The sequence below is a fragment of the Melospiza melodia genome, chromosome 18 (genome assembly GCF_035770615.1).
Source record: "Melospiza melodia melodia isolate bMelMel2 chromosome 18, bMelMel2.pri, whole genome shotgun sequence".
In the NCBI taxonomy this organism is placed as follows: Eukaryota; Metazoa; Chordata; class Aves; order Passeriformes; family Passerellidae; genus Melospiza; species Melospiza melodia.
The window spans coordinates 14,594,299-14,619,205 of record NC_086211.1 but is presented as its reverse complement, the minus strand read 5'-3'; the positions used below and the strand labels follow the sequence as shown (position 1 = coordinate 14,619,205).

The following is a 24,907-nucleotide window of genomic DNA, read 5'->3' as shown; positions in this document are numbered from 1 at the left end:
GACACAGGGGACACTGCAGTGCCTTTACTCACTGAGCCTCTTCTGTGCTCTGTGACAACAGCTTCAGCTCTGGTGCCACCTCAGACCTGCAGTCAAACAGCAACGAACGGGGACAGGGGAGGGAAGGGACAGCAGGGGACACAAACCTGGGCCAGCAGTTCCCTCGGCACCCAGCCCTTACCTGGGCACACCCACCTCTCTTGCCTGGCTGCCCTGGCTCAGTGCTCTGAAAGAAAAGCCATCAGACACAGCATGCAGCACCCCAAACCAACCCCCCCAGCCCTTCAGAGGCAGCACAAGGCTGCTCCTACCTCTCATCCAGCTCCTCCAGGCGGCTCTTCACCGTGTGCGCGTTGTTCTCCCGGGTGATCTTCTGCAGGAGGTAGAAGGTCTGCTGGAACATGCGCAGCAGGTACTCCTCAAACTCCATGGGCACACAGTTCTTGGACATGAGCTCGTTGATGCAGGCCATGGCCAGCACGCCCAGGCGGCCCCGCTCCTGGCCCAGCAGCGCGCCGGGGCTGCTGCCGTTCACCGAGGACATCTTGCGCGCGCGCGTGTCGCAGCCGAAGCGCGCAAAGTGGAAGATGGTGGTCAGCAGGGACGGGGTGATGCTCGTGGACAGGGGGATCCAGCTGAAGAGGTGAGCCAGGCACTCCAGAGCCAGCGAGCAGATGTATTCACTGTCTGTGTCCAGGATGGGGATGGGCTGGTTCAGCAGTTTGGCCGCGCTGGGGCTCTGCAAGAGGCTACTCAAGAGGTCACCTGGGGAGAGAGGGGTGCAGTAAAAGCAGGTGAGTCCTGAGGTAGGAAATGATTGAGATCTGAGGCTTTGGAATGCTGCATGCTCTACAAGCTGGGGACAGTGTGGCTGGACAGTGTTCAGGCAGAAAGGGACCTGGGGGTGCTGGTTGACAGCCAGTTGAATATGAGCCAGCAATGTGCCTCGGTGGCCAAGAAGGCAAATGGCTCCTGGCCTGGATCAGGAATGGTGTGGCCAGCAGGAGCAGGGAGGTCATTCTGCCCCTGTACTCAACACTGGTGACACCCCATCTTGAATACTGTGTCCAGTTCTGGGCCCCTCAATTTAGAACATCGTTGAGATGCTTGAGCACATCCAGAGGAGGCAACGAGGCTGGTGAGGGGCTGGGAACACAAACCCTGTGAGGAATGTTTGAAGGAGCTGGGGGTGCTCAGCCTGGAGAAGAGGAGGCTCAGGGTGACCTCATTGCTCTCTGCACCTTCCTGAAGGGAGGCTGCACACAGGTGGGGTTGGTCTCTGACAGAACCAGAGGACACAGGCTCAAGCTACATCAGGGAAGGTACAGGTTGGATATTGGGAAAAATTTTTTCACAGAGAGAATAATAAAGTGCTGGAATGCCCTTCCCAGGGAGGTGGTAGAATCACCATCTCTGGATGTCTTTAAAAAAGACTGGACATGGCACTTGGTGCTGTAGTTGAGGTGTTAGGGCATAGGTTGGACTCAATGACCTTAAGAGGTCTCTTCCAACCTCATCATTCTGTGATTCTGTGATATTATATTATATTATAACTACACTACATCATACTTACTTCTAACTACTGAAAAACTCGTGGCTGTCTGCTGACAGTCCCAACACACACATGTAAATCTAATTGGTCAATGAATCAAAACAGCATCACCAGAATCCTACCAAGCAATACCTTCAGGTAAATAATCTTCCAATATATTCCACATGTTTAAAAACACAGGAGCAGCAAATGAGAGAATTGTTTTGATCATTCTTTTCTCTGCTTCTCTCACAGCTTCTCTCTGTTCAGAGAGCCTGTGAATACCACAGAGGGGTGTCAGCATGAACCCCCAGATGTCCAGCCCAGGCATCCTTGTGGATCCCTTCCACCTCAGCATACCCTGTGATTCAGTGGGTTATTTGCCTGAGAGGAACTGGTGATTTCTGTTTGGGAATTAGCCTCACACAGCCCCTCTGGCCTCACCAGGCAGGGCTCTCATGGTATTTCAGGAAATGCAAGGCCATGGGCTGTATTTTAGGAATTTATTATAAAATTCTATCCCCTCACAAGGCTGAGCATCCTTGATGTAAGCTTGGCAAATCTCTGTTCCACTGAATATCACAGAGGCTTCTCCTGGCCTGTGACACTTGTGGTGATGTCCCCAAAAAGTTCACTCAGGCCAGAACCTCTTCCCAGGGACCAAATGCCATGGCAGGCACAGATCACAGCCCTCAGCCTCCCAACCACATGACAAAGGCTGCCCAAGAAAGGTGGAGTCTGAAAAATCTGACACAGCCTCAGGATTTATCTCCCACGACTTCCTCCAGCCTCCAACTGAAGCCACAGAAGTTAATATTTGCAGTATCTTGTGACAGAGTTCCACAGTTTCACCACGAAGATGCTTTGTTTGGGGTATGCCAGCTGCTAGTTTCACTTTCCACCCAAACAGGAAACAGAAATAATCCCTGCTTTCACTTTCTCTGTGTCAGTAGGCTTCTAACACAGCTCCTGCCCAGCTTCCTTGACAGAAAGAAGGTTTTGCTTCTGTTGTCACTTACAGGGAAGCCACTCAAACCCCTCCATCACCTTTAGTGCCCTTCAATAGAGCCTTCACTGCTCCTCTGCACCTACTGAGACTGAAAGAGCAGAACTGCAGCCACCACTCAGGGTGCAGATGGGCCTTAGTTCTGATACCTCAGGTTTAGCTTTTTATTTTTTCTTGATTTTGTGCTGCTTTGGTGTGTGGGCCAGGGTTTAATGTAAGGGGATGGTGATCTCTCTTTACAAGGTAGGGAGACACAACAATTCCTTCTCTAGCTGGGGACCAAGGACAAATGAGGCAAATCTCAGGCCCAAGAGCACCAACAATGTGGACTGAAGAGAGAAAACCAAGAAGGATGGGACTGCATGAGCTGGGGCTAATTGGACAATTAGGTCAAATATGCAAATGGATCAAAATTTACAAAAATGTGAGATCTTGGGGCCAAGCCCTCTTTTGCTTCGATCTTGGAGCCATCCAGTCACAGCCACAGCTGTGGCTCTGGTACTGCCAGGGTGTGGCCTTTGAAGGCTCTTTAATGAATATCCTCTTTATTCCTCTTAACTCTGTTTAGCCTGTTCCAGCTGCTTCAGGCATCAGCTCCACAGAGCAGCACAGCAGGGAATTACTCCTGCTGCTGTGAATACTCTGCAGAATGATGTGGAGAAGCTCTGAAGTTAATCCTGCCTAGCCCAGGCTGAACTCCCCCCCTCACCTTTCATGTGCCACCTCTAACAAAGCCACCAACAACCCAGACACTCCTTAATCCCTGGTGGCCTTTGCTTCCTCAAAAGTTTCTGGGACCCAAGGGCCAGCCCCAGCCAGATGCTGCCCACAACCTCCAGGCTTCCACCTGCTGCAAAACTCTTCACCTTCCCCAAGTTGTTCAACACACTTCTCTTCCTTGAGTACTTCATCTTTAAAAATCTGGCACTTGCTGTGCTACAGAATCTGAAGTTCTTGGAGAATCTGAGTGATTTTTTATGGAAGTGAAACATCCTGACACCAGCAGTGCCAAAATAACAGCTATGATTTACTGAGCTACTTCCAATGTACACAAGAGCCTGAGTGATGAACACATCCCTCCTTAGTCCTCATTTTTCACCAAGATTGATGTCTTACATCACTGAATTCATAATTCCCTGCCAAGCCTTATCATTGCTTCTTTCGCCTGTGCTCCAGAAACTGAAGGCATCACGTGGCTCTGGCTGAGCAAGACAATCCTGCCCTTCAATCTGAGCACAGAACCCCCTGAGGAGAGACATCCACAACTGCACACATCTGTACAGCTCATATCGTGCTTTTACAGACCCCCTGAAGCTCAACCAGGCCAAGTGCACCAGGGCTGGGGCAATCCCAAACACAAACCCAGGCTGGGCAGGGAACAGACTGAGAGCAGCCCTGGGGAAGGATTTGGGGTGTTGGGGGGTGACAGCTGGACCTGCCCTGGCTGGGAGCACCCAGAGAACCCCCCTGGGCTGGGCTGAGCCCTGCTATGGGCAGCAGGAGGGGGGCATTCTGCCCCTCAGGTGAGACCCCAAAAGAGCAGCAGGACCTGGAGCTGCTGGAGAGAGTCCAGAGGAGGCCATGGAGACACCCCAAGGGCTGGAGCCCCTCTGCTCTGAGCCAGGCTGGCAGAGCTGGGGGTGCTCACCTGGAGAGGAGAAGCTCCAGGGACACCTCAGAGCCCCTGCCAGGGCCTGAAGGGGCTCCAGGAGAGCTGCAGAGGGACTGGGGACAAGGGATGGAGGGACAGGACACAGGGAATGGCTCCCACTGCCAGAGGGCAGGGATGGATGGGATATTGGGAATTGGGAATTGTTCCCTGTGAGGGTGGGCAGGCCCTGGCACAGGGTGCCCAGAGCAGCTGTGGCTGCCCCTGGATCCCTGGCAGTGCCCAAGGCCAGGCTGGGCAGGGCTGGGAGCAGCCTGGGACAGTGGGAGGTGTCCCTGCCATGGCAGGGATGATCTTTAAGGTCCCTTCCAACGCCAACTATTGTTATTCTTTTAAACATTCAGTTCAGCCAACTCCACAAAAATCAATGAGAATTAAAGATTCTCATATTTTAATCCATCCACAGCAGAAAGTCTCAATTACACTCCTGTAACTCACAGCAGCTGGTTCAAGTGCTCTGCACACAGTTCAATCACTGAAGCTCTGGGGTTCAGGGATTTTCAGTGGCTTTGCAAACAGGTGACAAATTCACAGCATCAGCTGCATTCATGCCAAAGCAGGAAACTCCCAGTGACTGCCTCTGCCACAAATGCTCCTGCTGCTCATTTGTTTGCCACAGGTGAGGGAATATTCCTGAGGAAGGGATTCATCAGGAAACATGCTATAAATCATGCAAAGACAACATTTGCAGGCTGAGACTCTTGCTGAGTAAATCCTACACCATGGCAATAACTCAAATGTTGTCCTGCTTGGGACATTATCAGAGTTGCTTTGCTTAAGTGATATAAGAAATGAATTTAATGTTGTCTTCAAGTGCTATTTAAAACTCATGCAAGACTTGCAAGTAACCATTTCACTCCACTTCCCTGTGCAAATGAAAAATAGGAAGCAGAGGTTTTCCAAGTTCCTAAAGAGAGCTGGGCTCTGATGGAAGATATTAAACATTTATGGGGACTCAGGAGCTCGTTCTGCCTCTTGGGACACCTTTAATCTCACCTGAATGGAAAGAGTAAAGTGGTGGCCTCACTTAAGCAAAGAAAACATTCAGGAGTCACCAGAATTGAGTCTCAGGGAACACAAAATGGGCAAGAATGGATCAGAGGGAAGCACCTGGTGTTCCCTTTGGAAGTGGTGGAATCATCATCTCTGAAAATGTCCAAAAGCCATGGGGATGTGGCACTTGAGGACACGGTTTAGTGGTGGCTCTGGCAGTGCTGGTTAAAGGTTGGACTCAGTCTCAGAGTCTTTTCCAGCCTTAGTGATTCTGTGACTTCAAGAAGTGGAAGCACAACCAATTTTAACGTGGACACAGCGAAGACAGCACAGCAAAATAAAACAGAGAGTTTCACACAAACAAGTTTGCACAGGCAAAATGAAACTTCTAAAGGCACAGCTTGTGTGGTCCTGGTTCTTAGCAATTATCCCGAGAAAACATTGTGTGAAAAGTTTGTTTGTTTTCCCTGAGAGGGGAGAAAGGAAAAGGCCAGCACAGAAGTGCAGCCAACTTCCAGTTTGGGAAATCTGATCCCCAGTCACAAGGGGAGCACACAGGTGGATGAAAGCTGCCTCAGCAATCCCCAGGGGACTGAGGGACATCTCCAACAGGCTTCCATGACAGCCAGCCCAGAATCTGTCCCACCAATTCCCTCCCCCAGCACCATTCTTAACAATTGACACCAGAAGCTTTGATCTTTTCTGTAAATATTTCCTGTCCAAACTCTTCCCAGCTACAGAAAAATCCACTTTCCCCCTGCCAACCCAAAGGAATATTTCTTCCCATTAAAGTTTGTGGTTTGTATATAAATATAGAAATATCTTAAGCTCCTCTACAGGAAAGGAGCACTCAAAATGCTGCTCAAACTTCAATGTGAAAGCTTTAGCACTAAGCAAAACACTGCCAAAGGCTTATCAGAGGCAGCAGGCTGGAGCTGCCTGCTGCAATCTGGCCACAAGGAAGTGATCTGCAGCTCCCAGGGAACTGCTCAAGGTCCCAGGGACAAGGAAATGTGTGCCAAGGACAAGGACACAAAAATGTGTTCTCCATTTCAGAGGCAACTAAGGAGTAGAGATGTCAATGGGTTAACATCGGATAAGCACTCACACAAAGGTCTGACAGGAATAGATAGAAAACTTTCATAATCACAGAATGGTTTGGGTTGGAAGGGACATTAAAACCCGTCCAGTGCCACCCCTGCCATGGCAGGGACACCTTCCACTGTCCCAGGCTGCCCCAAGCCTGGCCTTGGACACTTCCAGGGGTCCAGGACAGCCACAGCTTCTCTGGGCACCCTGTTCCATTTCACAGAGACTTGGCTACCTTTATCTTCCTTTTCCCCAGGTAGGACTCACTTTTGTTCCACTGGCTTTGATGTGCCAGCAGCTGGAATTCAGGGAATGCCACCAGCAGGAATTCAGGGGACAATGCCAACCCCATGCAAGGCCACAGCCTTGGGGCAGAGGGGCTGCAAAGTTTTTCACAGGAAAAGTGTGCCCAGGTGGGCAAGAGGGCAAAGGCACCTGGCCTGGACCAGCACTGGGGTGGCAGCAGGGCAGGGACTCAGGAACTGTCCCCTGTGCTGAGGCACCTCCTGTCCTGTGTCCAGATCTGGGCTACTCCCAACACTGAGGGGCTGGAACGTGTCCAGAGAAGGGAACAGAGCTGGGGAGGAGCTGGAGCACCAGGAGGGGCTGAGGGAGCTGGGAAGGGGCTCAGCCTGGAGCAAAGGAGGCTCAGGGGGGACCCTGTGGCTCTGCACAGCTCCTGACAGGAGGGGACAGCCAGGGGGGTCGGGCTCTGCTCCCAGGGAACAGGGACAGGACAACGGGAAATGGTCTCAGATTGTACCAGAGGAGGTTTAGGTTGGATATTGGGAAAATCTCTTCATAGAAGGGTGGTCAGGCCCTGGCACAGCTGCCCAGGGAGTGGGGGGGTCACAATCCCTGATAGGATTTAAAAGCCTTGCATATGTGGCAGCTGGGGACATGGGTTAGTGGTGGCCTTGGCAGTGCTGGAATAAGAGCTGGACTTGATGACCTTAGAGGGCTCTTCCAACCTTAACAATTCCATGATTTTAACTCACTGTCATTAGAGCACTTTGCACTGAAACTTCAGGGAGGTTTCTGCCATCTGAGCACAACAAGCAGCTCTGTGGGCACATTTTAATGACATTTGCAGTGGGGTGTCCCCACAGTGCAATTTGTCTCTTTGTGTAGAGTTTTTCTTTCCAATCAGGAATTTGTTGGTGAAAAGCTCTGGGAGAAGGTTATTAGAAGAGGTTAGACAGTAAAGGAAGCAATCTGTGCCTGACACTGCAGGTTTAAGTACATGGAAATCCCATCTTGTAGCTTTTCCTTACCACTTTCTCCTGAGGTCGGGGACGGTGGTGGAGTGGCAGCAGTAGCACTGTGCTTATCCCAGATGCTCTCCAAAATACCTGGCCAAAGAGAGAACTTTCAGAAATGCCTTCTCAAAGATCCACACTGATCCAACAAACACAGCACAGACTGCAGGAGAACTCTGGCAGAACACAGCTCAAGTGCTTTGGGAGGGACAGAACCACTCCACAACAGCTTTGGGCTCACTAAGAGCAGACAATCCCCATCCTCTCCATGGAGGGAGCTCAGCAGCTGCTGTGCTGCATGAATTGGTTCATATTAAATTGGCCCAAGTGCTGCAGGGCAGAGCTGAGTGCTCACAGTGCAGCAGCAGCCACTGCATCACCCCCATTGTGCTCCACACACCCCCAGTGTCAGAACCCAGGAAACTCCTGTGAGGATTTGAGACCCTGGCACAGAGTCAAAAACACCTGTGCCTTTGATTTTAACCCATAAAAACAATTACCAACTTTGTATGAAAAGTTACAAGCCACAAGAGTTGGAGTACAATGTTAGTGAATTTATCACAAAGTGAAAATTAGAATGAGAGTTCAAAAAACAAGATAAAAAAATGTAAACATGTTCTGTCTTTCTCCTTCTTCTTAGCCTCCATCTTCTGCTGTAATAGTAACACTTTAAAATTAGTTTAGAGTGAAAACAAACTAACATAAGTGATAAGTATTAGAAAATTATTGTAAATAATGTACAGGTAGTTTTTAGTATAAAAAGACAACACCACCCTGAGGGTGGTCAGTGCCATGAACCAATGTGCTAAACAGATCTCAACAAGTCAAAAAAAGACAATGTATTAAATAAGAGCAAATAAACAACCCTAAAAACAAGAACCAAAAAATTCTGTCTTCTTCTTCAGTCTCAAAACTGAAAAGAGAGACTTTCTAACACCTCCAAGTCATCTCAACACCAAAGCCCTCGTCACCCCAGGAGTGGCAGCCCAGCTGTGGGTGCTGAGGGGACAGCCAGCTCAGTGCCACAAGGTGTGACAATGTCTGAGTTGACTATATGATGCTTTTATCCCCAGTCATCTTGTTCTATTTATGCTGAATAATAAGTTTTACACCTTTAGGACTTGTTCCAGAAAGTGAAGAAAAAGAAGAAGGAGCAGTTTGTTTTCAGACACTGCACTCACTCCTTCACATTTCTGCTCCTGGACTGTGCTGTCTGCAGATGGACAGACAGCAGGACAGAGCTCTCCTTTGTTTCAGTTAGTTTTAACTAACTAAACTAAATTTTTTTTTCCCTTTTCTTTAAACCTGTTTAACCCTACTCTGAACTGAACACCAGAAGAGCACCAGCAGCTCACACCTGTGCCCATAGCTGGGCCTGGCATTTCCAGCACTGGAGGGACTGATAAGAGAGCTCTCATTTGTTTTAGTCAGTTTTAACTAACTAAAGCAAAGAAGTTCCCTAGACTGTAAGGTCTTTTTTCCCTTTTATTTAAACCTGTTTAAACTTACTCTGAACTGAGCACTCAAAAGAGCACCAGCAGCTCGCACCTGTGGCCCACCAAGCTGCAACATTTCCAGCACCAGAAAGATTGATAAGAAACTGAATTATCCAAGCTGCAACCCAGGGAAGGGACTTTCTGAGTCTGTCATCTCTTTTAGAGCAGCAAAGAATTTTATTGTTTAATACTGTTGAAGTTTCATTGTTTAATAAACAAGTTTTTTCCACTTTTCTCTCCAAGAAAGTACTCTCTTCCGAAACGGTTGAAAAAAGAAACCAATTAAATCTGCTTTCCCCTTTAAAAGTTCTGTCCAAAACGTGCCCTGCAGCAGGACAAACCAGAGCCATGTACCTGTGAGGAGCCCCAGCACGGTCTGCACCTGCTCCAGGAGCAGCTTGCGCAGCTCCTCCTTGCGGGCCACGCTCAGGTCCTCGCGGGGACACGCCAGCTCCTCCGACGTGGTTTTCAGCATGATCAGCCCCAGGGGAGTGGTCACAGGAGACTGGATCAGCTGAGGAGCACAGGGATGAGAGCAGTGTGATGACAACATGCACTGACAGACAGGGATTAGCAACACTACTCCCGGTTTACAACAGCTTCGCCACTCAGGGCTCTCCAGTTCGACTTCCCCAGACTGAATCTCTGATGTCGCAACAGCTCGAGCCCCGTGGGAATCCCTGGGGTTTCAGGAGAGCTTTCATAATGTCATTGCACACATTCTGTGTCCCAGCAGGGTCACAGAACAGCCTGTCCCTTCTGCTTGCTGCATCCCCTGCCCAGCACCACCTCAGCGCAGCAGGGTCCCCAAAAATGTCCCCTTCCCACATGGCCCAAAGGCTGCAGCCAGGAGCAGATGGCACCTGAGGGATCTGAGCTCCCCTTGCACCTGCACTGGATCTCAAACTGGAAATTGCATTTCTCCCCGTGGCATTCACATTCTCTGAAAATATTCCTTTGCCCAGGGTTTTTCTCCTGGGAAGCTGAAAGGCAGAGAGAGAGGCCTCGGAGAAAAGGGAAACAATTCTTATCTCATTTGCTTCTCCTGTGTTTTGCTCATCTAGAATGTGTTTGGAGGTTGTTTACCCACAGGTGACTGCCTGATTGTATTCTGATTGTGAGTTGTTTTCACTCTTTGGCCAATCAGGGCCAAGCTGTGTCAGGGCTCTGGAACGAGTCACAAGTTTTCATCATTATCTTTTTAGCATTCTGTAAGTATCCTTTCTGTATTTTTTACTATAGTATTCTTTACTATAAAATAGTACAATAAAATAATAAATTAACCATATGAGAACATGGAGTCAGATGCATCATTCCTGCACCTTGTTACAATATCCCCCTAAGACAGTAATTTCTGCTCCATGCTGGAACAGGACTGGACAAAAAGCTGACTTGTGCCTTCATCAGCCATGGGGTTATTAAAGACTTCTTCGAGTGGGACAAAGTTTTGTTTCCTGAAGGACAGCTCTGCTCTCCACTGCTGCCCAGACACATCCAAAGTGATTTATGCACTGCTCCCTCTGGGAGAGAAAAGTCCAAAGGCAATCCCAATTGCTACAAGTAATCCTGGAAGCCATAATACAGGCTCTGCAATACAGGCTGACTTTGCTCCTGACCCTCCAAAGGAGAGCCAGGCTGAGTTAACAGTGCTGAAAACAGTTTGGTGAAATATTTGGGGAGAAAATAGCCCATCTAAGAGTTCTTCATCTTGGCTTTTGAAAAGGAAGTCCCAGACACAGGAGTAGATGGCAAAGAACTCAGTGAAACATCCAACCTGCTGGTAAACTGTGAAGGGACTGAAAATCATCTCTCTGGATATTTTCTGACAAAGCCAGGGAGTTTTAGCAATACCAGGCACTGGTACCTCAGTCAGGCTAAACAAATTTTAAACCTCTGAGGAAGCAGTACTTTATGTAGAATTACTGGCTCTTCACAATGACAATACAATATCCCAATTTACCTTTCTTCTCCACCCCTCCAGAGGCTCAGTAAAAGGTTTAGAGACTACTCAGAGTACTGGGATACAATTTAATGCTGAAGAACAAAGAACATGCTGCAAATGATCTCAGAAAAAGTTCTGAGACAGGGCTCATCTGCAATTCTAACAGCAAATCATTCTGCTCCTGTGCTACTCTGCCTTCTGTCAAGGCCCTGGAATTCAGCATTACTGGTTTTCCTCCACTTTCTCTGAACATTTTAGGAATGTGTCTGCCACGCAAATTAATTTATGGAAACATTTCCCTCCACTGCTGAGCTCACAAGGAGAGGCTTAAAGGAAAGGAGATTCCTCAAGTGAGCTCTGCAATGCCTTAAGATAACCCCAGAGTGCTAGAGAGGCCAGGAGAGCTCAGGCTGCCTTTCAGTTCACATCCAGGTGAAATGAGAGGCAAAACTCCACATGGACACAGTTATCCCCAAGTATTTCTTGTCAAACTGACAAGTGAGGCCAAAACTGCAGCATGTCCCACTCCAGAAGAGTCAGAAAAGAGATTACACCAGCCAGGGATGAGCTCTCCAGCCAAGACAGGTTTTTTTTTAATTTTGCAATTAATACTAGATCCATTTGCCTTAACAAATAAACCCCTGCCACTCAAGGACTTGGATTTCAGTAACTGCCTTGTGGCTTGGCCGTGAGCTTTGCTGCATTCAAATCATGTAATTATGTCAGCAGAAAAAGCCTGTGCAGCACTTCAGTTTACACTCAGCCTCTTTAAGCCAATTAGGAACAATTTTAAGGGAACTGGAGACAAAATAATCCAAACAAAAAGAGGTTTGCACCAGCCTGGTGATGCTCCAGCAGCAGCCTGGCTCAGGATTCCCTGTAAGGACACTGAGTTTATCCAATATTCCAGCTAATGACATGGCTTCAGTGAGGATCCCCAGTTCACAGCTGAGCCCTCCTGAAAACCCCAACAACATCCCATTAGGATGGGATCCCATCACCCCATGACCTTATTGATGAAGTACCAGAGATTTTGGGGTGTCTTTGGTTGTTGGATGAAAAATCTGCATTAGCCCCAATGAGAAACTGCCCTTACAGAATCAATGACACATCCACAATTTTACTTCTGTTTTGTTAAAAGAACAACCCATACTCCTTGTACTTTCAAGACTTAGCCCATAATATTTAAAATTCAAAGTGAATACTTGTGGCACAGTGTTGTTCCTTCTCCAAAAAACACTTTTAACGTAACACGGAAAAAGTTGAGAGTTCCAACAAAATTTAAAAAGATTTTACAAAGCAACATCTACCATCTGATCTTCATCAAACAGGGGTTTCTTCAGCCCTACTCAAGGAAACAAAAGGATGTTTTTGAGGGAAAAGCTGGCTCCATGCATGGCAGGGCTCTCACCTGCAGGATGTTGGTGAAGAAGTCGTGGTAGAACATGGGCCAGTCCTGGCGGCCGATGTCCACGATGACCTTGCAGAGCTTGTTCCTGATGAAGTAAGGCAGAGTTTTGTGGTGGGCCAGCAGCAGCTTGGGCAGGCAGCTCCTGATCTCCATCTTGTCCTGGGATGGCACTCCCAGCCACATCTTATTGATCAGGTTCTGCAAAAGGAATGGACACACCAAAATGAGCCCATCTTGGACATGAGGGAAACACTGACAGAATCTTGAATCTCAGACTGGTTTGGGTTGGAAGGGACCTTAAAAATCATCCTGTTCCCAGCCCTGCCATGGCAGGGACACCTCCCACTGTCCCAGGTGCTCCCAGCCCTGCCCAGCCTGGCCTTGGGCACTGCCAGGGATCCAGGGGCAGCCACAGCTGCTCTGGGCACCCTGTGCCAGGGCCTGCCCACCCTCACAGGGAACAATTCCCAATTCCCAATATCCCATCCAGCCCTGCCCTCTGGCAGTGGGAGCCATTCCCTGTGTCCTGTCCCTCCATCCCTTGTCCCCAGTCCCTCTGCAGCTCTTCTGGAGCCCCTTTAGGCCCTGCAAGGGGCTCTGAGGTCTCCTCAGAGCCTTCTCTTCTCCAGGGTGATCATAAAGCAGGGACAGAGCATCTGGCAGAGCTGCTGCACTCATGGCCCAGGACTGGCAGTGCCACAATGGAGCTGAAGTTACTGGTTTAACTGGTTTTGGGTTAAGCAGAGCTATAGTGGCAGGCACAGGGTTAGGGTTAGGGTTTCTATCTTCTATTTCTTCTATCTTTTAACCCTGGGCCACCAAGGGTTTCCCCTCTAAAGGGGGAAGCACAGCCTTGGATGAAGCAGGAAAAGAAAATCAGGGAAGGAGGTTTGGCTTTCCAGGCCTCTGATGGCAGCCAGGTCTCCTGAAGCTGAGCTGGGAGGTCACTGGAGCAGGCCCAGGCAGTGACAAGGCACCACTGCACAGAAAGCCTTCAGCCCACTTAAAGCCAGAGAAAATCCAAAGGAAAGCAGAGTCACAAATTGCTTCCCTGCCCTGATCCCATTTAGGGCTCTGGAGCACCAGGAGCTGAATCTCTTGGGACAACCCAGAGAGGAGGCTGAAGGTCTGTGTCCACCTGCAGCACTCAGCCTGCAGAAAGACAATGCTGGAGATCACAGTCACAGCCTGGAAGAAACCTCAAATATCCAAAACTGGAAGATGTATGGTCAAAGGAGATGCAATCCTCAGCAGGGTGCACTGCACACAGACAGCAGCTCCCAGTGCAGGGATATTTATACAGAAATTCTTCAAAGAAGTTGTTTTTGGTGTTTCCTAGCAGAGAAAATCCACAAGTACTGCTTGAAAACAATGGCCCAAGCAGCTGAGGGTTCCTTGATGCAAGTCCAGAATCCCAATAAACCTGGAAGATGTTTTAGCTTTAACACCCATCCTTTCATGCCTGCTGTGTTCTGTCCTGCTCCTCCACCTGCCAGCAGCAGCTTTCTCCCTAGAAATGCTTTTGGGAAGATGTTTTCATTTCCAAAAAGCAGAAGGTGAAAACCATTCATCTGGAAGGGGGTCAGGAGGAGTTTTATTCCAAACCCACTGCTACCTTCCAAAGCACTTTGGGAAGTCCATGTCCTTGGGCAGTTTTGGGAATGATCCTTGTGTGATATTTACACAGAAATTCTTCAAAGAAGTTGGTTTTGGTGTTTCCTAGCAGAGAAAACCCACAAGTACTGCTTGAAAACAATGGCCCAAGCAGCTGAGGATTCCTTGATGCAAGTCCAGAATCCCAATAAACCTGGAAGATATTTTAGCTTCATTTCCAAAAAGCAGGAGGTGAAAACAGTGTCAGGAGGAGTTTTATTCCAAATTCACTGCTACCTTCCTAAGCACTTTGGGAAGTCCATGTCCTTGGGAAATTTTGGGAATGATCTTTGTGTTCACACCCCTCTGACTGATCCAGCAGCCAAGGACAGCAGGGGAAGCTGCACACTGGGACAGACCATAGCTCTGTAGCAGTTCATTTTGGGAATTCAAGCTCCTCCAGGGAGAGATCCTCATCTCCCAGCTGGTCCCTCCCTCTGCACTTGCACAGGGATTTCTTTATTCTGGGCACAATGTGGTTTTTCAATGCTACTTTTTCCCCCTCCAGGGAAGGAGAGGCTCAGTAACCAAAATCCATAAAATGTCCTGAGCTGGTGGGATGATCCCAAGGATCACTGAATCCATCTCATGGCCCTGCACTTGTTTTGCTAGTCAGGAAAATCAATGGGACAACATTCCCTGAGCAGGAATAATTCCCATCAGCCCTTTTTGAGTGGAAGGTAAAGCAGATTCAATTTGCAGATGGGGTCCAGACTCCTTCTGCAATCCTTACCAAGTAAAATGAAAATTTAGGAGAAGAAATCAACAATGATGTGGATAATTTGTAAAAACAACACAGCTTTAGGAGCAGGGTTTTTATCTAAACGTGTATTTTATCTGAAAAGTGGCCCAGTGCAAAGCTGTAAATCTCTCTGATTTAGGGGCACAGCTCAGAGTGTGAACTGCTGGTGTGGAATTCCTGGATTTTGGGCGTTTTGGGGTTTTTTTGGGGATATTTTTTTTTCCTACAGGGTCAGCCAGGAAGAGCTGACTTGGTGTTTGTAAAACTCATTTTTAGCGTCAATTTTGGGGTTTTTTTGGGTTGTTTGGGATTTTATTTTTTTGCTGTGGGAGGGGTGGGAAAGGAATAGAGAAAGGGTTTGAAATAAAAACCTTGGAAAATGTCCCAGACTGAGGAGTGACACTGACCAAACCCCAGGACATCTGCACTGGTCACTGAGAAATCAGTGCACACCACTGCTGTCCACAGAACACTTTTGCTTATTCCAGAGGACACAGAGATCAATATCAAACCTTTTAACCCAAATTTTCCTCTTTTATCACTAGATGAAGAGTGGGATGTGGCTGGCTAAGAGAGACCTCACCTCTCCAGCCAGCACAAGTTTGCAGGATGCAGTTCAAGAGCAGCAACCACAACTACAAAATGTCAGGAAAATAAAAGCAGGTTTGCCTTCCCTCTCAGCACTCAGAGCCTGCAGGAGCCAGGAGCAGGTAATCACCCCCATATTTCTGATCATAAAAACAACATAAAAGCAATAACACCCTTAAAAGCATCGTGCAGAAACTCAAGCAGCCTCTGAAACTGGAGGTAATTTGTGCTTTGAGATGCCAGGAAATGAATTCTTCAATTTGTGTACAAAGATTCACATTCTCCCACTCTAAGCCTGCCATTAAGCAACCTCTCTGGCAGAGAGCAATAAAAGCATCCTTCATCACTGTACTTACCAGGGATGCCATTTCAGACAAACATCTCCCCCCAAAAAATCGATTGCCAGCTCAAACTGCACCAGGCAGAGCAGTGGAGGAGCTGAGGCCTCACCTCAAACACTGTCAGGCTGTACATCATCACATAATCATTCCTTGTGCTGGACAGGAAGTACAGGCAGAATCTCCAGGCTCCTATCTGCTGGGCAAAGTTATTTAAAAGCTCTTCTGCAAAAAAAAAAAAAAAAAAAAACCACCATAAAAGTACATAAATTACTTGAAAATGTACTTCAGTTTTAATTTGACTTTGATGTAAAATATTCCATTAAAGTTCTGTAGCTGTAAACAAAGCCATAACAATGTATAGTGATAGCACAGCAAGTGAGCAGGGAAGAGACCCTGTGTTCAGGGAATGACTCAACCTGGAGGAGGGCAAAAAATATAATAAAATCACATTCTACAGTGTTCAAAGCAATGTAACCACAGGCTTTAATGAAAACAAAACTGATGTGTCATTTTCGAATCAGTTTTGACATAAATAACTGCAGCAGATAAGAGGTGAACATTCAAACAAATCACACAGCAATTGTATTATGAGCTCTTGTTATTTTATCTGTAAAAGCCAAATGCTGGGATTTCAGGTCATTGTGAGAGCAGGAGCACTTCAGATCAGTGTTCTAAACCCACCTTCTTTTAATGCAACTCCAAGAGCTGCTGACTTGGTGAAGTTCAGAGGGTCAGAAACTTCTCTGAACACTCAGGAAGGATCTGGTCATCTCTCATGAGATGACAATGTGACAAAGAGAAAAGCCACAAGGGCTGCCTTACAGGCTGAGCAAGTTTTAGGTTTAATTATTTGTTTTCTTTCCTGCAATTTAAGCAGGAAAATGAGGGATACCTCTTCCACAGCAGGAGATCATTGTCAGAAAACCACAACAAAAACCTTGTGCTGTTTATTTTACAGGATTTCAGGGACAAATCTTTCATGCTATCACACTTCTGGCCAGAGATGGCAGAAACAGAACAACCCCAGAATGGTTTGGGTTGGAAGGACCCGAAAGTTCATCCCACCCCACCCCACCCCTGCCATGGCAGGGACACCTCCCACTGTCCCAGGCTGCTCCCAGCCCTGCCCAGCCTGGCCTTGGGCACTGCCAGGGATCCAGGGGCAGCCACAGCTGCTCTGGGCACCCTGTGCCAGGGCCTGCCCACCCTCACAGGGAACAATTCCCAATTCCCAATATCCCATCCATCCCTGCCCTCTGGCACTGGGAGCCATTCCCTGTGTCCTGTCCCTCCATCCCTTGTCCCCAGTCCCTCTGCAGCTCTCCTGGAGCCCCTTCAGGCCCTGGCAGGGGCTCTGAGGTGTCCCTGGAGCTTCTCCTCTCCAGGGGAGCACCCCCAGCTCTGAGGGGTTCCAGCCCTTGGAGCATCCCTGTGGCTATTTGGGAATAAAAGGAATCTGCTTCTTTTCAATCCCCAGCAGCTCCCCCAGAGCACCTGGCAGGATCTGCTGCCTTTCAGGACATATTTAATAACCCCACCCAAAGGGAATTGCTGTTTTTCCTGCTTGTCATTCCACAAGAACTGGGACAGCTTTGCTTTGCATTCCTGATGCTGAGGGCTGTGCTCCATCTCCAGGCAGAGCATTCCCAGGACAATGGACAGAGGAACCTCACTGGTTTATCATCTACAGAGAACCCCTGGAAGCCCAGCCATGGAAAGCTGTCCCACCTAGGCAGGAGGGGGAAGATGCCAGCTGGGTGCAGGCACAGCTGTGTGGAACACCCCAGTCCCCTGTGCTGGGCAGGAGCAGCACCAGGAGCAGCCCTGGAGGGGCAGGACTCACCTATCTCACGTTTCCTCTCATTTGTTGTGCAATTGTGGAAAAACTCCGTCATCAGACTCTCCAGAGCCCGCAGGGAGGCCTCCTCTGATGCCTGGGAAGGACATGGAAGGAAAGAAATAAAACTCATTGCCACTCTGACACAGGAGGGTGGCATTAGAACAGCACCAAAATCCAACATGAGCAGGACCAGTATGGGGCAAATAACTGGAAATTCAAACTGCTCACTGGGGAAAAGGAGCAGCAGGATTTGTCCACTGCACTGAAAGCTTTGACATAAAGGACCATTTGCTCAGCTCCATCAATAAGGACAAGAACACAACAGAATTCCTTTATTTTGGTGGAATTCAGGAATTTTAAGGCAATAAATAATTCTCACAAAGACAGCAAGGTCGGGTCAAGATGTTTTCAGATGTTTAGAAATTGTAAATATCCTAACATGGGAAGCCTGAACTTTGAGGGGATTTCTCTTGGACATCAGGAAGAATTTCTTCCCAGGAAGGGTGATCAGATATTGGAATGGGCTGCTTGGGTGGGTGGCAGAGTCCCCAATCCTGGAGGTGGCACTCAGTGCTCTGGGCTGGGGACAAGGTGGGGATGGGTCACAGGTTGGACAGGATGATCCTGGAGGTCTCTTCCAACCTCAATCATTCCATGATCCTGTGACCCCTGACACCTCTTCCTGTCTTTGCCTTGGTGCCATTCTGCTGACCAGGAAGCTCCAAAAATTAAGGGATTTCCAGCACTGTAAAAAGCAATATACCAGTACATACCAATATACCAGTACATACCAACATACCAGTATTCAGCAATCTGATTCAAGAACAGCACCTCCCCCCCAATTTAGGTTTTATTCCTGGAAATCATTAGTTACAGTTTGAAATCCTAAAGAAATGATCAAGACTAGCATCCAGCTGTAGTTTTGGAGTGCTCTGGAGTTGGGATGATTTTATTCTGGCATGGTAACAGCCTCAGGAATAGTCCTGCTACAGCACAGACCATGCCATGGCTGTGTCCCCAACATTTTCAACCCATGGTATCAACAACAAATGGCATCAAGATTCAAGCCCAGACCTTCAAGAACAGGAACAAAGTAAACATTTAATAAAACTGAAATTTCTGCCTCAGAAAAAAAAAAAACCAAACCAGAAACAAAAGCCATGCCTGGCAGTCTCCTGCAGAGAAGAGCATGTGAGACATCCAGCAGAAACACTCCAGGCTTCTGCTAATTCCCATTTCCGTGCACAGCAGTTTTCCCAAGGGCCAAGCAGGAGCCTCTCCTCACTGGATTAACCCCCAGGAGCACCAACAACTCCAGAGCAGCTGGGAGTGGATGCTCTGCAGGACACTGAGCATTTCCATTTACAAAGGAATGCTGAATTACATCCTACCTTTCCTCTTCCTGCCCTGCTTGTTCCTTTTTTTCTTGCTTTTTAAAGCCCTGCTCTAGAAATCAAGGACTATTATAGCAAGAGATGCTGGTAGTGGGAAATTGGCTTTAAACAACCAACAAGCCAAGCAGAGCAGTCCAATGTTTCCAATCCAATGTTTGCAGCTTTAATCCATTTCTGCTTGGGCTGCAAACTTCCCTTCAGCCACAGATCAGCCTCCTGCCAGTCACCATTGCCAGGTAACAGCATCTCTGTGGGGAAGAGCCCCACTTTAAAAACAAGTATCTGACTAAGTGGCATCCTTCAAGACTTAGGATATGGCCACACTGCCATTTGTGGGAGCTAAGCTGTCCTAAGCTCCTCCCAAGCAGATCCACACACACAAATCCAGTATTTTCCTAAATCCTTGCACTTTCCTTCTCTGCTGCTAACACAGAGTGAGTCTCACCAGCAGTTTCTGGTGCCAAACCTCCAAAGATGAGTTTCCAATCTTAATTTGATGCAAACTCTTCAAGAGCAGCACTGCTCTGCCCACTCCACCTTCTACCATCCAATACCAAGATCACTTCAATCCATGGAAAACTCTCAGCTCTTCACAGGGTGAAAGGGCTCAGATGTTTTTGGATATTTAATTCAGCAACTCTTCCTCAGCAAGAGCGGTTGACATAAGTGCATTTTTTTTTCAAAATTCAAGATTTATATCCTGCTTTTGGAAACAAATTATGGAGTTCGTATAAATCTTGAGCAACTGACTTGTCCTCCACTGCCTCCAGCACTGAGATGTGGAAGATCCCATTCCTTAGGAACACAGTCAATCTTCCAAAGCAGAACAACATAATCACAATGTTCAACATGTCAAAAGCAGGGAAAAAAAATAAACCAGAGAGCAGAACAGGAGGATTTCAGGCAGAAAAGCCCAGGCTGGAGAACACCCAAGGCCACCTTGGGCACAAAGACACAGGGGGGCCCTCCAGGATGGTTCTGTGCTCGTGTTTGACTTCTTGGGGCTCTTTGGGAGGAGGAAAAATTGTCTGAGGTAACCAAAGCCCAGCTCAGGATCCCCTCCCAACTCCAGGCTGGGCTTACCAAGGGCCTCCATTTGCTGAAGCTTTTGGGGATTCCTGAAGTTCCCCAGGTCCTGGAGGCACCTGGTCATCCCCAGCTGTCCAGCAAGGCTCTGATAAGGAGGCCACTGAGATAAGGAGGTCACACAGCTGTGCAGAGCTGCAGGGGAAGGTGGCTGTACCTGGATCCAGACACCTGATCAGTGAGACTCCAATGAAATTGCAGCTGTTTGGAGCACCTGAGCTGTACCTGGGATATTTCCTAGCATCATTCCCACATTAACAAGCAGTTTGCTTTCTTTTAGGGCTTCCTGTTTGCTCTGCCTTGAGGAGAAGGACGGGCAGAACCAGCAGTGCTGAGCTCATGTTCTGGTCTGAAATTCTGGGTCCTGCACAGATTTAATTTTCCAAGGTTTTACAGGAAAAGTGGACCATCAGAAACAGAATCTACCCCAGTTTTCTGTGTCAGGGCTGGCAGTTTGCCTCACCTCCATGAGGCATTACTAAATATGCAACCACTGAAACAGAAATACTTCCCACTCTTTCAGAAGTCAAACCTGACCACTCTCACCCCTAGAGCCTCCCAGGGCTGGATCAAACATCAGAAAATGCCATTTCTCTCTTCTGCCAACCATGAGAGGAAAATCTATTCAGTTCTCCAAGTGCTGCTTGCAGAGCAGGGAATGTGAGCTTTTCTCCATGCAGAGAAAACTCTGCAGCCCACAAAAAGCAGGGAGATCAGATGTGCCACATCTCATCCACCCCTGCTCAACACCATGGCTGAGCTCTGACCCACAGGGAGGGTCCTGGCTGCCAAATTCAGCAGATCCTGGGGCCAAAGGTGATGTCCTTGTCACAGCTCCCTTGGGGAACAGGGCAGAGAGAGGTTAAAGAAATACTAAATGCAAGCAGGGCTAAACCCAGCACAGCCACAGCTGCAGATTCCCATATTCCAGCAGCACATCCACTCTTTGACCTGGAATTTGGGTCCAAACAGCATCTCTGGGAGGTGTCACAGGTGACTGTCCCCAGGATTGGTGCCTCTAAGTGCTGAGCTGGCTCCACACACACAGAGATAGGGCCAGCAGCAGCTCTGCCCTCCCTGTGACCAGAGCAGGACAGGGTGCATCAGGGTGGGACAGCCACTGTCAGTCTGTCCTCCCCATCCCTTCCCCTCATTAGTTTGCTAAAGGTGTTCACAGCACTATCAGATGAGGGGTGGAGCTGATTACTCACTCCAGTCACCTCTGGACTCCAACCCTCTGTGCCCTCCTCCAAGCAGGAAAATGAGCTCCATCCAGCAGCTTTTCCTGACAGAAAACACAAGATTTGCTACCAAGAACCTGCACATCCCACATCATTCTCCATCCACCAAAGCACCCCACGAAGGACCCACCCCACCAGCTGATTTCAGGGCTCTCCTGCAGTCACATTTTCAGCTCCATGAGTCATTCACTGATTTCTGCTGATTAAGGGGAAAAAAAAGCTGCCAAGCTCCTGCATTTCAGGCTGTTCAATATTGCAGCTGCACCTCAGTGAGGCTCTGGAGAAGCAGAATCTTTGTACCCTGCTGCTGACTCCATCACAAGCTCAGATGCAGACTATGACTAAAGCACTGGGGCAGAACCAGTTACTCATGCAGCTCCAGCAAACATCACAGCAGCCATCCTTGGGCTGCACTTTAGACACTGCACATGCACTTGAAGAGCAGATACAATGCTAATTTTAGTTTGCCTATCACCCAACACAACCACAGCCCTTAAAGAAGCACCTGCTCATTCTGCAAGACATGGAAGTGCTTTCTAAAGCCATTTTCTCCATGAGTGCTTTCATTTCGAGTTCACTTCCTCTTTTTTTTTTTTTTTTTAATTTCATTTTATGCTCTCTGAAGGGATTTTTTTTGTTGAGGGCAAAGATTTTCTCTACTGCTTTGCCCATAAAAACACAAGCTGTTAACCTTGTAATGTTTGCCATTAGAGCATCCATCACACAAACGATGCTCTAAATACAGCAACTGGGGCTAATGACAACTCAGAGAAGGGTTAGGGCTGTTCACTTTTTCCCTAATGTGTTTGCAAATGGATACCACTCCAAGCCAAATTTAAGGCATTCCCTCTCCAGAGCTTTTTTTAGTAAGATGTTAATTGCAGCTGCAATGTTACAGAGGTGACTTCATCCTTCAGGCAGCACCTTCCTGATGTGGAAGGATGGATTTTCCACCACACAAGCACCCAAGGCCTCCTCCAGTGGCAGGGAGGAAAAGCCCAGGCACATCAAACTCCCCTTCTGCCATCTCTACTTTTTATTTACAGCTGGGAGTTGTGTTGGGAGCTGTTCCCATCCCCTGAACCCATCAGGGTTCTGATTTTGGGTTCTGATTCCCACCCTGTCCATCCCTGCTCCTGCTGTTGAACATCCCCAGCCCACCAAACCCTGCACAGATCCCTCTGCAGCTTCCTCACCTTCTGGAGCCTGCCTCTCCATCCCAATCCCCATCCCAATCCCAATCCCAATCCCAATCCCAATCCCCCCTCTCCTGCCATTTCCCCTGCAAGACACACAGCCCAGCCTCCTCCCAGCTATCAGATTCAGCTTTTATCACATTTAGCTGTTAACATCACTATCAGCTGTGTCTACCAGCTTCCAGGAGAGGAGGGACTGCAGGGGAGCACACAAGGAGAATCCTGGTTGATGGAATAATCCCCAGCTGGAATTGCTATTTTGCCATCAACAGGCAAGTGCACAGGGTTAAATAAACAGACAAGAAACATGAAATTTCATAGTTTCATCCACAGCACCTGTACAAAATAACTCATCATCACCCTGTCGTTGCTAATTGCAATGTCCCATCCTCTTCCACCTCAGAGCCTTCTGCTCCCAGTGTTTGCAGTTAATTAACAGCACAGTCACACATCTAAAAATACAAACAACCACACTCCAGCTGCTGAGTTTTCTTCTTTCTCTATTATTTATGGTCAAGCCTAACTTAATGATGCACATATGTATGGTGAGTATTAACCACACTAACATCTTCAGGTACTGAGGTAGTAATTTACTCATTGAAGGATTACCAGGGTGTCTTTCAGAGCCCCTCCCTGCCCTAGCTCTAACACAACATGGTAATAATGAGCATGTAAATTAGAAATCACACCCTCAGAAAGCTTGTAGGTCACTTCAAGCCTGCTCACAAAACCCTGGAGAACCCCTGGGACAGCCCAGGGTCACTCAGGGCAGTAAAATTCATGGAAGAAGTACATTCTTATTTTTAGCAAGAAAAGCAGAATTATGAAGTGTTTCAGAAAAGTTGTAGGACACCCAACACATCCTCCAGAAAAGGAGGCAGGCATCCTCCTGCAGGGAGGCAGAGCTGGGAGCTCAAAACCAGTGTTACCCATTAGATTTAATAAATTTCACTAAAAATGCAGAATTTGGGGGTTCACCCTCATTCCAGGGTCTCTCCCCAGAGCTCTGGCACCAGGAGCCCACAGTGTACGTGCTCCCCAGCAGTGCTGTGCTGATGCTATCAGGCCAGGGCTCAGCCTTCATTCTCAGTTTCCTTGTTGCACCTCAAGAGATGTTTTTGTGGTTTCCAGAACCGAAAGCAGACTGGGCCCCTCAGTGCTGCCAGCACAGCTCAGCTCCTGGGGCCAGGGCAAGGCAGCTCTCCTCTCTCACCTCAGAGACCACCTCAGCACATCACCAACAACATGGACATTCTGCTATCTCAGTATAGTAGATTTTCTGCTTCGATGGTGGGATAAAAGTCACAGATTGCTGCTGTACCTCAGGGCAAATGGCAGAGGAGCAAAGGCACCACGCTCCTCTCTGTGTCCCCTGAGCTCCAGGGCTGCTCAAAGCCCTCCTGCCTGGGCAACTCCCCCCCTCAGGAGCCTGGCTGCACTTCAGGAATCAGAATGTTTAATCTAAATATCATCTAAGGACTCAGGGCTGTGTGGAACAGGCCATGGAGAGCCAGCAGTGCCACCCTGATTTCTGCACCAGAGATCATCTTACCTGGAACTCTGCCTGCTCCACGAGTAATCAGCACCTTTTTCAATGCCCAAGGGATCTGATTTCTTAAACCCTCTTGGACAGGCAGATTCACTTAACCAGGCATCAGGTTTGAAGGTTGAACTTTGATTAACAGGCTCAAGTGTCTGAGTCTGATTCTTTCTAACCCAGTAACTCTTAACCCACATAACCCAGCCCAGCAGGCAGCGTGTCCTCCACCCAGCAGTTCCCAGGAACTCTCTTAGAAACCAAGCAAAGGAGTAAAACAATCCCAGCAGGCTGGAAAAAGCAAAGGGTGGTTTGGGAACAGTGCTGTTTCAAGCCATGCTTGCTGAAGACAAGCCCAAGAGCAATTTCTGAGTCCCTGACACCCAGGAAAGGCAGCTGGTCACGTGCTGCTGACTTCCTAATTGATTTCTTGTGGTTTAGCTGCTGGAAAGGGCTCAGCAACACAGTATTTTCCCAAACAAGCAGTTGCTGAAATAATACCCAGCTGAGAAGTGCAGAAGGACCCAAAGCAGAATCCTCAAGATCAATACCCTGCACATCACCAAAGCACAGCAGGCAGAGGTGGCTCTGGAGTCACTTTTTGGACTTGCAACTTAAACCTGAGAATCCAGCCACATCCCTCCCTCAGCAGGCACTGGGCTCAGTCAGTTCTCAGCTGTTGGGCACCACTTTTGAAGCCATCAATGATTAGAACTTCTCATTTTGTGGGTTATCAGCAACACCAGCCACACAAAATCTGCTCTTCAGACACAGCTGAGCATCTGCCAAGGGTGCTGGGCTGGGCAGGAGCTGCTTCCAGAAGTGAAAACACTGCAAGGTGACTCTGCTTGTCTCAGTTCAGAAATCACCTAAATTCCCCCAGTGAAGTCTAG

The 24,907-nt window shown here is 48.2% G+C and overlaps 1 protein-coding gene across 2 annotated transcripts in view; it reads right to left on the bottom strand.

Annotated features, from left to right (window-relative positions):
• Nucleotides 1-24,907, bottom strand: part of XPO6 (exportin 6) — a 65,562-nt gene that overhangs the window by 32,129 nt on the left and 8,526 nt on the right. For both annotated transcript variants that reach the window (XM_063171264.1, XM_063171265.1), the window contains exons 2-7: nucleotides 17,564-17,654; nucleotides 15,830-15,942; nucleotides 12,397-12,594; nucleotides 9,398-9,557; nucleotides 7,563-7,640; nucleotides 312-765 (exon numbers count right to left, since the gene is read on the bottom strand). In XM_063171264.1, the coding sequence (XP_063027334.1) occupies nucleotides 312-765; nucleotides 7,563-7,640; nucleotides 9,398-9,557; nucleotides 12,397-12,594; nucleotides 15,830-15,942; nucleotides 17,564-17,654 (1,094 nt within the window). The remainder of the gene's footprint in view (nucleotides 1-311; nucleotides 766-7,562; nucleotides 7,641-9,397; nucleotides 9,558-12,396; nucleotides 12,595-15,829; nucleotides 15,943-17,563; nucleotides 17,655-24,907) is intronic.